At 35.9% G+C, this 13,634-nt stretch overlaps 1 protein-coding gene across 1 annotated transcript in view; it reads right to left on the bottom strand.

Annotated features, from left to right (window-relative positions):
* Window positions 1–523: 523 nt before the first annotated feature.
* Window positions 524–13,634, bottom strand: part of SNX9 (sorting nexin 9) — a 48,383-nt gene continuing 35,272 nt past the window's right edge. Inside the window, exons 9-18 of the mRNA XM_053460859.1 lie at window positions 12,368–12,485; window positions 6,949–7,079; window positions 6,598–6,701; window positions 5,183–5,286; window positions 3,724–3,801; window positions 3,419–3,495; window positions 2,671–2,760; window positions 1,825–1,939; window positions 1,631–1,722; window positions 524–855 (exon numbers count right to left, since the gene is read on the bottom strand). Of these exons, the coding sequence (XP_053316834.1) occupies window positions 808–855; window positions 1,631–1,722; window positions 1,825–1,939; window positions 2,671–2,760; window positions 3,419–3,495; window positions 3,724–3,801; window positions 5,183–5,286; window positions 6,598–6,701; window positions 6,949–7,079; window positions 12,368–12,485 (957 nt within the window). The 3' untranslated portion in view covers window positions 524–807. The remainder of the gene's footprint in view (window positions 856–1,630; window positions 1,723–1,824; window positions 1,940–2,670; window positions 2,761–3,418; window positions 3,496–3,723; window positions 3,802–5,182; window positions 5,287–6,597; window positions 6,702–6,948; window positions 7,080–12,367; window positions 12,486–13,634) is intronic.

Below are 13,634 nucleotides of genomic sequence, written 5' to 3'. Positions count from 1 at the left end.
ATAGAATTCTGTTCTTTACATCTTGTATATTTATCAGACAATTTAAAGACATGTTGTCTATAGTAATAATCCAACAGCTCAGTTTCTGATGTTTATTATAAAAAGAAACTGTTTTTGCTTTTTCCTGAGTGGCACCTCCAAGAATAATTAAAGTTGACAGAGGGAAAGAAAAAATTGTAATTGTAACAAAGCTGGGTAACTATAACGTTCTTATGAAAACTTTTCATGGTGTGCAACCAGACATTGATAATGCATGTATGTATGTATATATATATATATACACACACACATGTATATATACACACACATACATATTTATATGATACATGTTTTAGTGTTAGCAATTTCTTGAATTAATGTGACTATGAGATAGAATTGCAAAGCACAGTGTTGATGTAACCTTATGAATAGGCACATCAGCCATTTACAGACAAAAGATCACAACAAGGTGAACATCAGTGAGGTGATCTTCTGAGTTTCCCTTCGTCTGTAGCATATTCATAAACTCTGGCACTGAACAGGAGAAGCAAAAAAGGCATTAAATTTATGCAAGTTCATTTGTTTTAACTCAAAATAAACAGGTACTTCATAAGCCATAACATGTAAGTGCACTGGAAAATCCCATCATCGAAGGACAGGTAACTATTTTAACCAAACATCCTAATTTGAGTAAAGATGCATTATAAATGCAGCAGTGCAAATCCAGGTTTTCACTCCTGGGTGCAGAGTCCTGATGGCTTAAAGATGTCCACCAATCGGAAATAGGCACTTCCAAGTTACTTTTCCGGTCCGTGCTGAGTAATCTTGTTACATGACAGGAAATCGGCTGAGGGCCTCCTTCAACTTTTCAGCAATCTAGAAATGTAAGCGAGCAAATGAAAGGGCATATGTTAAAACTGAACCTAAAAGAAACATGTTCAACCAGTAGACATGTTCAGTGCAATCCGTGAACACTTTTGCCTTAAACATAGTTAAAATCTACCATGTACACTCATCTACATAGACAAAATGTCATATTCTTGCCTAGGCCGACTAGGCAGGTCCAGGACAGCAGGTATAACAGGGACCCTGATCAGCCTCTTTGGTGCCACTGATTTACGGGCCGGTTAGAGTACTGTGCCAAGTCAGTACTGTCTCCATAGTTCACATCTGCCTGTCACTAGGCCTCCTTAAAAGGTGGAGCACCAGGATATGATTTCATATGCCCGTGTTCAACAGAGGAAGGTGGCGTAAGGAGGGAGCATATGGTAGGTAAGGCCTGGGACAGCACTAGAGGTATATGTATAGGACAGACATTTCTTTGATGGTTAGTTTTCTGTAAGTTATTTAGGTTTTATCAAGACACTGGAGTGGTAAAATAATGTACAGTATTGTAGAATATGATATACATAAAATATATCTGATCAACAATACCAAATAAACCAGTGAGCATAGATTTTTAATTATTAAAATTATTATTAGCCTAAAACGATTTAGAGATTTTTTTAAATTAAAAAATACAAAAAAAAAATGTAAATATGTTGCCACTCCGTATGCTTATATAAACCGATAAGGGCAGATGAAGAAATGATGAAGGTTTAAGCTACTTAGTAATGTTAACAGAATAGCTGTTTTTAAGGGGAGAACTTACCGCTTCATAAAACTGGACCTGCTGCTCAAGGTATAGGCGAATTACGCTATTGTAATCGTAAATCCGATTGGAGTGAAAGTGATTCATTTCGGCTGTGGGGATATAAAGAAAATATCACCAGAAGAACATGGAAGGCTGGGTTTTGTATACTGTTTTGGAATGAGAAGTGTCTGCTCAATAAGGCAAATGCTTACCTTGAAGTGCAAACGACATAGTGCTCACTCGTTTAATCATATTTAACTTATCCTGTTGCGTAATTTTACTTGTAGCCACGAGCTTGTCACTTTCTTTCACTTTCTCAATTGCTCCCTGTTCGCGGAGAAAACAATCAGGGTGAAGGCATTGCTTTGACAATACATCCTAACGCTCAGCCAACAGATTCTGTCCGAGCGTAGTGGGAATTAATTCCTTATCTCTGAATTAGCTCCCTGAGTATTTACGAAACCTAGAGCACACTTGTGTCAAAGCATATATGCTTTACTTATACAGCAGTTCAGTTACTCAAACATCAAATATAGGAACAACTATTTTAAATTGTATTTTTCCTATTAATTTACTACCATATGCACACTGCCATTTGTGCAAGCAATGTGTCAAGAAAATAAATTAATGTTTGACTTGACTTGGTGTGAATAATGCATACTTGCACAAACTATGCCGCAATTATACAGGGCAACGGGGGGGAAAAGACAAATCCCCAAGAAAATGGCTTAAACACAATTATTAGTTTTAATGCATTTGTAATTATTTTTCTAACCCTTGATTTTTGATATGAACAAATACTTTCTTGACCTTTAGCTTTTGGAGTAAGTTCTCTTTATTTTGTCTTGATGAGAACCGGATTTGGATTTTAATTCCTTAATAAGAGCAGCTGAACACTTTAAAGCCTCTGTCAATAATTGTTAGATATACAAAGTAAATAGCATAATAGGTAACACACACACACACACATATATATATATATATATATATATACACACACACATATGGACATACACATACACCTATATTAAGGTATAAAATGCCAACAAATATGTTACCTTGTGAGCAGAAATAATGTCTGGAAAGCAACTTAAGAAGCCCTTGTATTCATGATTAGTTTCCATAAGAAAATGGAGATCTTTCTTTGGCTGATAAAAAGAAAGAATATCTATCAGTGGAGATAAGTTAGTCAGCTTTACTACGCAGGCACACATATTAAAACAACAATATATATAGGCGTCAGTACATAACTATCTTACAAAGAGTCCTTTTCTGTGGAAATCCATAGACAAACATTGGCAGTAGAACGGGTCGTACTGAAGAGTTAAGTGACTTTAAACATAGGCTGGTTAGTACAGAATTCCAATTGGACTGACCCACTTGCGAAAGCAAGAATGCGCTAGGTCACATAGTAGGACCCCTCTCTAATATCGCGTCTGTTTGCATAATGTGAGAGCAGTTATCGAGAAGAGTTCTAGGCAAAGTAAAGGTGTCATATGAGTGAGGTGTTAGGTATAATGAGTGAGGATGTTTTTGTGTGAGTGTGTAAGTTTAACGTAGAAGAGCAATCATAATCATGGAATCTGGAGAACAGGAGGATAGCTTCCAGCACACTTATACACGTACAAAGTTTTAGTTTGTTACACTGTAAAAGACATGAGAAAGTGACAGATCCCTCTGGCATATCCAGCATGCATTATATATTTTATATTGATGTGATCTTTCAGTCTGGTTTCTTATAACCACTTCAAGCAATTTGCTGCCACTGAGACTTTTGTTTCTATGCCATTCCATGCATTTCTTTACCTGTTCTTCTACTAGAGTCGCTATAGCTTCATATGTTTTCCCTGCTTCTGTGATTGCACTGTTCAGATCTGTTTCACCTGTAGAAAACAGCAAACTCGTGATGGCTAGTTGACATTTAAAAATAACTTTTCAGGATATTTTTAGCATTAGGACTTTAGGCTTTACATCGCATTTAAGCTAGTACTATGAGACCATTTCTTCCAAAAGTCATTGTAAGAGAGACAGCATTTTCGTTCAATGTCTTTCCACAGTCGTACGCAGACACATTAACATATAAGAGGGATCTAAGAGACACACAAAAATACCTTGATAACCACTGGTGCTGAAAACCTGTGACAAGTTCTGTAATGCCTTCCCAATCTTCTGATATTCCTTGGGTAATGCTTTTGAAATAAAATTTAAAAAATCAACTTGTTAGCCCTTCTTCTCATGTGCAAAGAGCAGGGTATCATCTACACAACATAAACGATCAGTAAGTGACAATCTTCGAACAAGTTGGATTTTAAGTATATCTGCCACTGGAGTTTTAGGGCAGCCTTTAAAATACTGAATCAGTGATACCCTAAAAACATATTTCATGTATCTGACAGCTCGTGGGTATGAATAAAAATGCATGGGACAAAATGTGGGTGGGAAAACACCTTGAAATCCACTAACTGGGCCTACAATGGTGGGTTAACCTGTGGCTTGAGATACAAGCCACATCATGTGTATACGCCATCATGGAATGGAATTTCATGTTTTTGGGCATTCTTTTCCCCACCAAATTAAAATGTATTCATGCAGCTTCCTTCATAAACTGTGCTCTGCACTTTCTACCCATCTGCTAAAAAATCCTCTTAATAAACAGTTCTCAGGACTGGGTTTGTAGAAATATAAATAATGGTAGACTTCTGTTTATCAAATATACAGCTAACACTGGAAACTTTCTTTTTTTTGCTTAATAGCAGCTTCTTAGTAAAATGATTGCATACTAAACAGAATAATTACAACAATTTAGTGATGCTTAAAAAATAATTGATTAAATGCAAAAGGATTAGTTGTGGATAAACAGGTTAACAGTTTTGCCTCTATCACAGCAACCCAGCAGCCAAGAAACAAGCTGTAACCTTTTCAATCAAAGAATTAATTAAAAGGGATACGGATATTAAAATATAAACCCCTTGGGAAGTGAGTCAATTTCTAATTATTACTGTAGCAGAATTTTCATGCAAGGTTATTTGTCAAAATAGAGGCCGAAGATTTTTTTTTTATTGGAATTATATTATATACATTTAGCTTTAGCATGAGCTTTCAAGAGGATCAGGCTCCCAAATATTATTACGGTGGACGGTTAATACTCATGAAAATGTGTGTTAAAAACAATCCTATAAAAAGGTATTGCCACAAAGTGCAATACAATTTACCAATGGATTAACACTGTTATCCTTAACAAAGTGATTGAGCTTTTCACTTAAATACTTAATGATCCACTGCTACTGTTTTCTATAACGCTTTCCCTCCTTATAATCTGTAGCCCTGGTATGTTGCACGGGCATTGCTTGGTTCATCACTCAACTCCTGTTGTAAGGAGTAAAGTGCTCTATGCAATAAGTTGCCTATGCAATAAGTGCATGAGGATATATAATAACCCAACTGCTGAGCAAACAAACTTTCTAGGAAAATGGCCAATAATAACCAGCCTTAAGCAGGTTTTTGCACAAGAAAACATGTTTTTTGGCAGCCATGGTGGTTGTAGCCTTAGCATTCTCACGTAACACTTACGTCCTGTGCATCGCTTCCAGTGCTCCTGACCCACGGTGAGCAAATCTTTTACACCTTCATCCATCGCTCTGGTAAATTTACTGACTGCCTCGCATTTTTGCTCCCTGCATAATTCAAGTACATGCCATTCATTAAATCACAGCGTTTTGCTATCTGCCATTCAACATACACAGTGAGAAACCGAGACCAGGCAACACAAGCTCATCTGTTTTCATAATACACAAAGGTTTTTATTACTATACTCCATGATATAACTATGGATTGAGACAGCAGAGCAAATTTAGAAGCACGAAAAAAAAATCAGCCTGCATGGAAAAAATGCTAAAATGTAGAGGAATACAAACTAATAAAACACAAATACAAACAGTGAACACATATTGTTGATCTTGTGTGCTATGAACCAAAACACATAATTTTCACAGTCTCAGTTTGTGTGACTGATATATTAGGAGATAAACTGATGCAAAAATGTATTTATTTTACCAGATGTTTTTTTTGGTTTTTTTTTTGGGTGGGGGGATTATTACAAAAACTACTGGGCTGCTACAGATAATGTATTGAAGAAGTTAATTAGTATGGGGAAAACATATTAGGAAGAAACAGTGTGTCAGTTGAAGTATCCTACAGCTGGTCAGATTTAGTTAGTCAGGAAAATAAAAGCTTCACTTTAAGGTCTTTTTTATAGGATAGTCAATAGAGCTTTGTGAAGGATTTAAAAATGGCCTATTTCAGACAACACACCAGCTCTGGCCTACATAAAGCTTCCAGTAATACCCAAGGAACTGGCAATTTTACAGACCATAGAAAATGGCTGACAATCCTCAAATGATGCATACCAACATACCATAACACCATCAAACTAATTCACTTAAAAATGGATATTTATGTTTTAAGAAAACGCCTCAATTCATAACCACAGAAAACCTAACTTTGTTACTTTGCTCTGCTCTTGTTATGTTCCACAAAAGGTCTAGAAGATGATCATCAGTCTATAGTATATGATCATTTTCAAGATGAATTAATTAAAGAAATTGGATTATTATTTTTGGGGGGGAGAAAGCACAAATAAAAGTAGCATACACAATGTCTGAAGTCTTAGAAGCACAAAGTACCAATAGTAAAAAAAAAATATAGTAGATTAGGAGGATATAAAAGAAAGACAATCAGGTAAGTCTTACAATGGCACCTCATCATTTTCATAGAGAAAACAAAAAATATATTGGGAGGATCATTTTTTATAGTTTGTTCATGACTATACTGAAGTGCTTTGGGAACTATTTCTTGAAATGGTAAAATTCACAGGTAAAAGTAAAGTTTATACCAGCTATTTCAAGTTATGCCCTGCTAGTCTCTGCTTAAAGCTTCAGTAAGTAACAGAAATATATGTGGTAATGAAAAAAAAAATAACACATTACACTTCTATTAGGTCAAGATCTGGAGCTTCCGGTTCAATTGCAGAAAAAATCATACAGCCAACTGTCTCATCTTTCTCTGCTTTCCTCTTTCCGGTTTTCCATTCCTACAAAAGTTGAGACAGAAAAGAGAACAGTATAAACAAAGAGAAAACTCATGTTTCAAATAATAAAGTTATATAAATAATAATATCCAGCTCCAAAAAGTGGGGGTGGTGTATGGAAGTTACACACAGAATCCAAAGGCTTGATGGAAATAGACTATACAATTATTATACAATCATTCTAATTGTAGGGTTCTAATAATTATAAATGTATCACTTTAGATATTATTCTTTGGTTCAATTTTTTTACCTTCTCATCTCGAAAATTAAGGAACTGCTGGAAAACATCGCTCTCTGAAACAACCGGATGACGACACATTCGTGTCATCCATCCCTGTAGCCTTTCCATTCGCATTTTTATGAACTCTTCTTCAAAGCGCCCTACAATGGAAGGGAAAGGACATGTCTTTTAGAATACAGAGTATACACACAATTAACAAAAGAAAGGAGATCTATCCAGGGTAAATGACTATATGTTTGCACACACACACACACAATATATACTGTATGTAAATGGTTTAACCGTTAATCAGTCTATATACAGACACTACACACATTTTTTTCACGGGTGTATGAACAGCAACTAAAATAATCATAACCACCTATGTGGCACTTAGTGATTATGGTTACCATATTTGCACTTTCAAGGCATTGGAAGAAGTATCCTTACACTGTATGAACATGGATATATATATACACACACACACACACACACACACACACACACACACACACACACATTATATATATATATATATATATATATATATATATATATATATTATATATATATCAAAAACCTGCTTCATATGAGTTGGAATATATGCTTAAAGTGGCAATAAAGTATTTTTTTAACCCTTAAGAAAATTATTAAGCAAACTTTATGTTACAAGTAAGCTTTGCACAATCTTTGGCATTGAGGATCCAACAGTGAAGATCCGACCACATTATAAACACTGCCGACACCTGTACTGTCGGCAACCAGCTTTGCCCACTATCTCAAAAACAAACAAAAAGCACAAGCTATAGGCAGTTTTCATAAACAAATTTAGTTACGGTAAAACCTGTGAAGGTGACAGCTCCACTTTAAGTATACTATGGTTTAATTATATTGGAATATACTAGACTGCTAAATTAGATAATTAAGCTCCCTATACTTTCTGTACATTCAAGTCCATGAAACATCAAAATATAAAGGCATAGTATCAGAGCCTGTTTATTCACATTTTCCTCATTTTACCTTCTGAAAGATTAATTTGCATCACAAAGGACAGCCACATAAACACACTAACAATGTTTACATCTATGCACAAGGCATTAACAAGGATTGTGAAAAGAAACATGCGTCTGTAGTCTGATTACTAAGTGAAAAACACAAAACAGCTGCACTTCATGGAGAAAGAACCTAATAAACAGGATCCTGTAAACATTAGTCTTTCCAGTAAACGATTAACATGCTGGTATTTCCCTTTGGGTTTCTTCTATACATGGTCACATAAGTAGCCACCAGGGGCTTATTTGAAGGACACACTTCCAGCAACGTGAATCATTTTTGCCTTCTTAAAATCATTTTAAAAGGTGTTTGGAAACAAAAACGTTCATGCCTTACATATAATTACCACTTATACCACTATATGAAATATACTTATTTCAGGAGCTCCCTAAACAATCAATGTCTGACACAGCATTAGAAGCGCATGGGTATGGGGGTGTCCCCCTCCATTGTATTTGTTGAGCCAGCACTGGAACTGATTGGGAGACGTGCTCGGCCAAACATGCATGACAAGTACCTGGGGCAAATGCATATGGGAATCCTGCAGAAGGGCCACATCACAAAGAAATTAAAGGGACCTCAATTATCATATGAATTAACGTGCTGTAGTGTCCCTTTAAGTGTTTGTTGATTAAGAGAGAGTTTACTGTCCCTCACAATACTTTAATAGGCATTCTTCAATTGAGGTAGAAGCTGCAGCTCTGCATCGGCCCTCCTCCTCTGTGGTCTGATGATACCTGCCACCAACTGGCTGCTTAAACACTGGAGCTGACTGGTGATAAGTATATCACAAGCAAGGACATTTAGTTAGCTTTCCCCTAGAGCAGTAGAGCAAAACAAACTCCATGACAGAAAATCAGAAAATATGCAGATGCAAAAGTTATTTTTCACCCAAGAATCTGGACCTATGATAGATCCCAGGTCAGAAATACTTTTAAAGTTGGTTTCTGTGTCTTTCTCACCTATTAAACAAATTTCTGTGTCTTTCTCACCTATTAAACAAATTAAACGATAACACATATTTTCCAAGTTGCTTTCTCAGTATGTTACAGTACATACCTTTATGCGGTAGTCAACTTTAGTATTACTACTTCAAAAGGGGCAAACACTTTATGTATTTCATGGTCTTCAAGTGTCCTGATTACAGTATACATTTATAGTTTCAATACAAGGTCCAGTGTTTATGTATAACAATACCAACAGTCATTTTCACTTGTTCTAGTTCTGTCATCTTAGTCCAGTCTACTAGACAAACATACTGCCTGGTGGAGGACAATCAATGTCACCCTGAGGGACTCTCTGACTCATGAATCTCTACAAAGGAAGGACTTCGTTAGACATAACACTGCCATAAACGGTTAGCTTAATGTGGCGTTTCAGCAGGGGAAAGTCACCCAAAGTATCCTTACTGCCTACAGTAGCACCCTCCAGGTCTGCAGATAGAGATGATATTTGTTGGAAAAGAATTTTCTAAAATCTATTTTATTCAATTTTAACTACATTACAGCACTATACTGAATACATCACTATACTATAATGTTCAATGTTAAAATATTTTTGCTGTGACTTTGAAAACCTGCAGTTACACGCAGTTACCACTAGGTGGGATTGCTGTGAGTTTGAAAACCTGCAGTTACGAGCAGTTACCACTAGGTGGGATTGTTTCCCTATTTCATTATAACTGTATGTGCTGACTTTTGCTTGTTTAGTTATCTCAAGAAAATATGCACTACTTTGCCTAAGGTGAACTTGAAAACAGTGGAAAGCATGTTGTTCTCTTAATAAAAATCAACCAAAAAAAAGTTTTCACTATATACAGGTAACATATGCTTAGTACTTTCAAATAAATAAAGGTCACCCCAATACTGTATATGAGCGCATGTAGTGAAAGGGACAGTTTAATGTCCCTAAAGCACCCACCCACCATAGGAGAATGCTTAATGTTATCTGTGAGTACTTTAATGTGGATTCTTCCAAAACGATAACACAAATTAAAATTAAAGCAAAACAGCCAATCAGTGACAGGAAAGTACTCAATATGAGGCCTTACCACACATGCGCATATGGGTCTGAACAAAATTGTGTTTTGCAGAATAGACTTCCTGCATGGTATTTATTTTGCTGGGGGATGTGGAAACTAACAAAGTGAATATTTAAAGAGCCCACACAGCTATCATATGCATTAAAGTGCATAAGATAGCTGGAGTGTACCTTACAGTGCAGTGACACTTACTATATAGGCATTCCTATATTACTAGGTGCAAGACTGGTTAAAACAGTTAGTAACTGTAAATTAGATCACACAAGTTATCTCAACTCAAGATGAAAGGAGGCCTAATTATAAAATACATTTTTCAGATATGCGTTATATGCCAATTGTACTGTGAATTATTTATCGAGAAACTTTTAAAATATTCATTAGTGATAATTATGGACACGCTTTCATGTATAGTTACTGCTTGATATTTGCAAAAAAAAGTAAAACATGTAGAATCAATGGCCTACCTAACAAAAACTAATGTGACCAACCATAACATGTAGGAGAGGACTGGCAGTCAATGGCCGAAGGGGGCATCACAAAACAGTGGCCCAATGGGCCTATGCTTCTGTTTTTTTTGTACTTTCTTTTTACGCTTTTTTATTTGCTTACATTATTTTTTGCAAATAAATACAATACACATACTATGCAACTGTTTGGACTACATGTGGTAGAAATATGAGCCTATTTTTACATATTCAGTCATGTGAAAAAGAAAGTACACCCTCTTTGAATACTATGTTTTTTACATCAAGACATAAGAACAATCATCTGTTCCATAGCAGGTCTAAAAATTAGGTAAATACAACCTCAGATAACACATGGCATTTTATACCGTGTCATGATTTTTCCAACAAAAATCAAGCCAAAATGGAGAAGCCATGTTTGAAAAACTAAGTTTTATAATTTATTATATTATAAGTGATGAAGTAATCACATCTGTACTTTTATGAATGTAACACTCTTCCTGTTTGACACATCTGGCATTAACACAAAAGGAAGAAAGGGTTCAGTGCCAGGCAGTGAGTGGGTAGAAAACACACAGATATACCCACACACATGCTGCATTAAGGGTCACTAAACAACGCAGAAACTACACTTCCTAAACAGCCTTTCCGCTCTATCTGGGGCTTATGAGCACAAGAACCACGGAAAAAAGTTATCAAACTACCACCCTCTTTTATATCAGTTTAAATAAACTCCCTCCCACCCTTCGATCTGATCTGATTCGCTCCTCGGTTCCCATCATTAACTTCCCTGGTCCCCTCATTAAATTATTTTAAATAAACGGAAAAAATACTTTTTCTTTTATCCAATTAATCGCAAGCATAATTGCCCAACTAATCAATTATGAAAATAATCGTTAGTTGCAGCCTTACCGTGGAGACTCTAACTTAACTTGATAGTTGTGATGGGATGAAAAGTCACATTACCAATCTAATTTAAATGTTAACTTGAATATACTGTACTGTATGATTGATTGCTTTCTTGAAAATGCATGTATTTGAGAATTAAACAACAGCCCTGATTTGGAACCGGAGTCTCACTGTTATTATTCACAGGCCAGCTCTGATGGAGCAATCTAGTCAACCAAAGTTTTTTAATGCATATTAGGGTCCATTTTGTATGGATTCCAGTGCATTTTATGCATTTTAAAGGCTAAGAGACAGTTTGAGTTAGAGTTTCTATATGACTTTGAGTTTTGTACACCTTTAATGCTGTACAACAATGTGATAGATTCATAACCAGCAAAACTTCTGAGCGGCTAGAAAGGAAGGACAAAAGGGAAGTAACGAGAGACCTATGACTGTTCCTTTTCAAAAGATATGCAATATATTTAGGTGTACTTTAGTTACTTAAGTTACAAAATAAGAACAATGTCTCATTTTGCTCCTACCGTGAAGCAAACTAAGTATGCTTCTGGCACTGGTGTTGTACTGGTCTGCAGTGCATTTCCATGAGTCTCACTAACACTAAAAAAACAAAGAAGGCACGCACTGATTTACATGCAGTAAAATGCATTGGTGTCTATGCAAATCCAACATGCATTTTACATGAAATGAGTGTTTAAGATTTGCTAAATCATAATGTTTATGGATGGTGTGTATCTACAACCGACGGTGACGTTTTCCATGTATAAACTTGTATGGGAAATTCTAAACATTATACTAAACCAGCAGCACTTACCACGTTTGTTTAAGCACTTCACCTGTGCTCATTTATAATACTAAGCAATCTTATTGTTTTTTCCCCCCTGCTATTTATGGAAACAGATTGAATACATATAATATGGGTTTTGACCACTGCATACGTATATATGCTGAAATAAATATACGCATTAAAATTGTATTTAATTACCTGTAACTTGCTTGTCTGGAAGAGAGGGGATGGGTATGGCTAACCCAAATTTCACTAGTAGACGCTCATACAGCCAGTCAAAATGTTTGTACCGGTGATTTACTGAACGGTTTGTGTTCTGGAAAACAGAAAGGAAAATATGGTAAGATAAATAAGGCTAAATAAGGATATAAGAGAAGCGCTGGATGGGGACACTATTGGATTTTTTTTTAAATTCTTCCTCCTTGTGCTTCATTGCAAGACCCATGCATGGTAATATAGCATTTAGGAATCAAGCTGGGATACATACATGTGGATCAATGTAAAACAACAAACGGTTAGTCACTAGCTAACTAACTGCCTGGATCCTTGGACACGTCCATCCTTGAGCTAGAGTACACAACCCTCTAGTAGTTCTTAAACAAAGGTAAACTACACAATAGAAAACACATAATGACCAAATGAAGGACCAGTCAAATGATTATGGAAAAAGTAGCATGATTTTTACAATGACGGTAGGGTAACGAAGCTAGGAAATAGAAAACACTCCGAGTGATAACTGAAGGGGGGTGCTAATGGGAGGAAATGGCTGACAGGATACTCAGGAAAAAGCTTCTGAAAAGAGAGAAAAGGGCAAAAGGTTTATAAAGAAAATGGCAATGAAGGAAGAGGGACATACGATTAAAAAAGGAAAGGCCTGGGAGATAAAATAACACAAATTGTTTCATAACAGGGTTTTCACAGGTATGGCTCCATGGAGTTTGCCGAGAGTTAACAAGAGTGCTAGGATGAAACGTGCTAGGTGAGGTGTAATGTGCGTTAGTAACACTTTCACCATTACATTACGTACTTGACCACTGTACTGAATATCTAACTAAAAAAGCCATTATGAATAGGACACAAAGGCTTCAATTATTTAAAATATGACTGCTTAATATATAGGTATCCATATTGTGCTTACTTAAACAACTTGTACAAAGTTACTGTTCAGTACTGAATACGGAAAGCTTAAAATATTTATTTGGGGAATCAAAACTGAAAATAAAATACGTAGAAAGGAAACTGAATACAGAATAATAATAACCGCTATAGGCTATGAATGAACAAAAGGATATGAGGAGGGGGGGGGGTATAGATTCCTCATTTCTAAGTAACTAGCTACCTCCAAAACAATGATGCTAGTTAATAAATAAAAAATAAAAAAACAGGCTATACGTGGCTTTAATTAACAAATGTAATGATGACAAAATCTGTACAGGTGTTCACAGGCAACAGATGACAAGAGTAA

Source organism: Spea bombifrons, chromosome 3 (genome assembly GCF_027358695.1).
Source record: "Spea bombifrons isolate aSpeBom1 chromosome 3, aSpeBom1.2.pri, whole genome shotgun sequence".
Classification (NCBI taxonomy): domain Eukaryota; kingdom Metazoa; phylum Chordata; class Amphibia; order Anura; family Pelobatidae; genus Spea; species Spea bombifrons.
The sequence above is the reverse complement of the archived record's forward strand: the minus strand, read 5'-3'. Positions and strand labels throughout refer to the sequence as shown.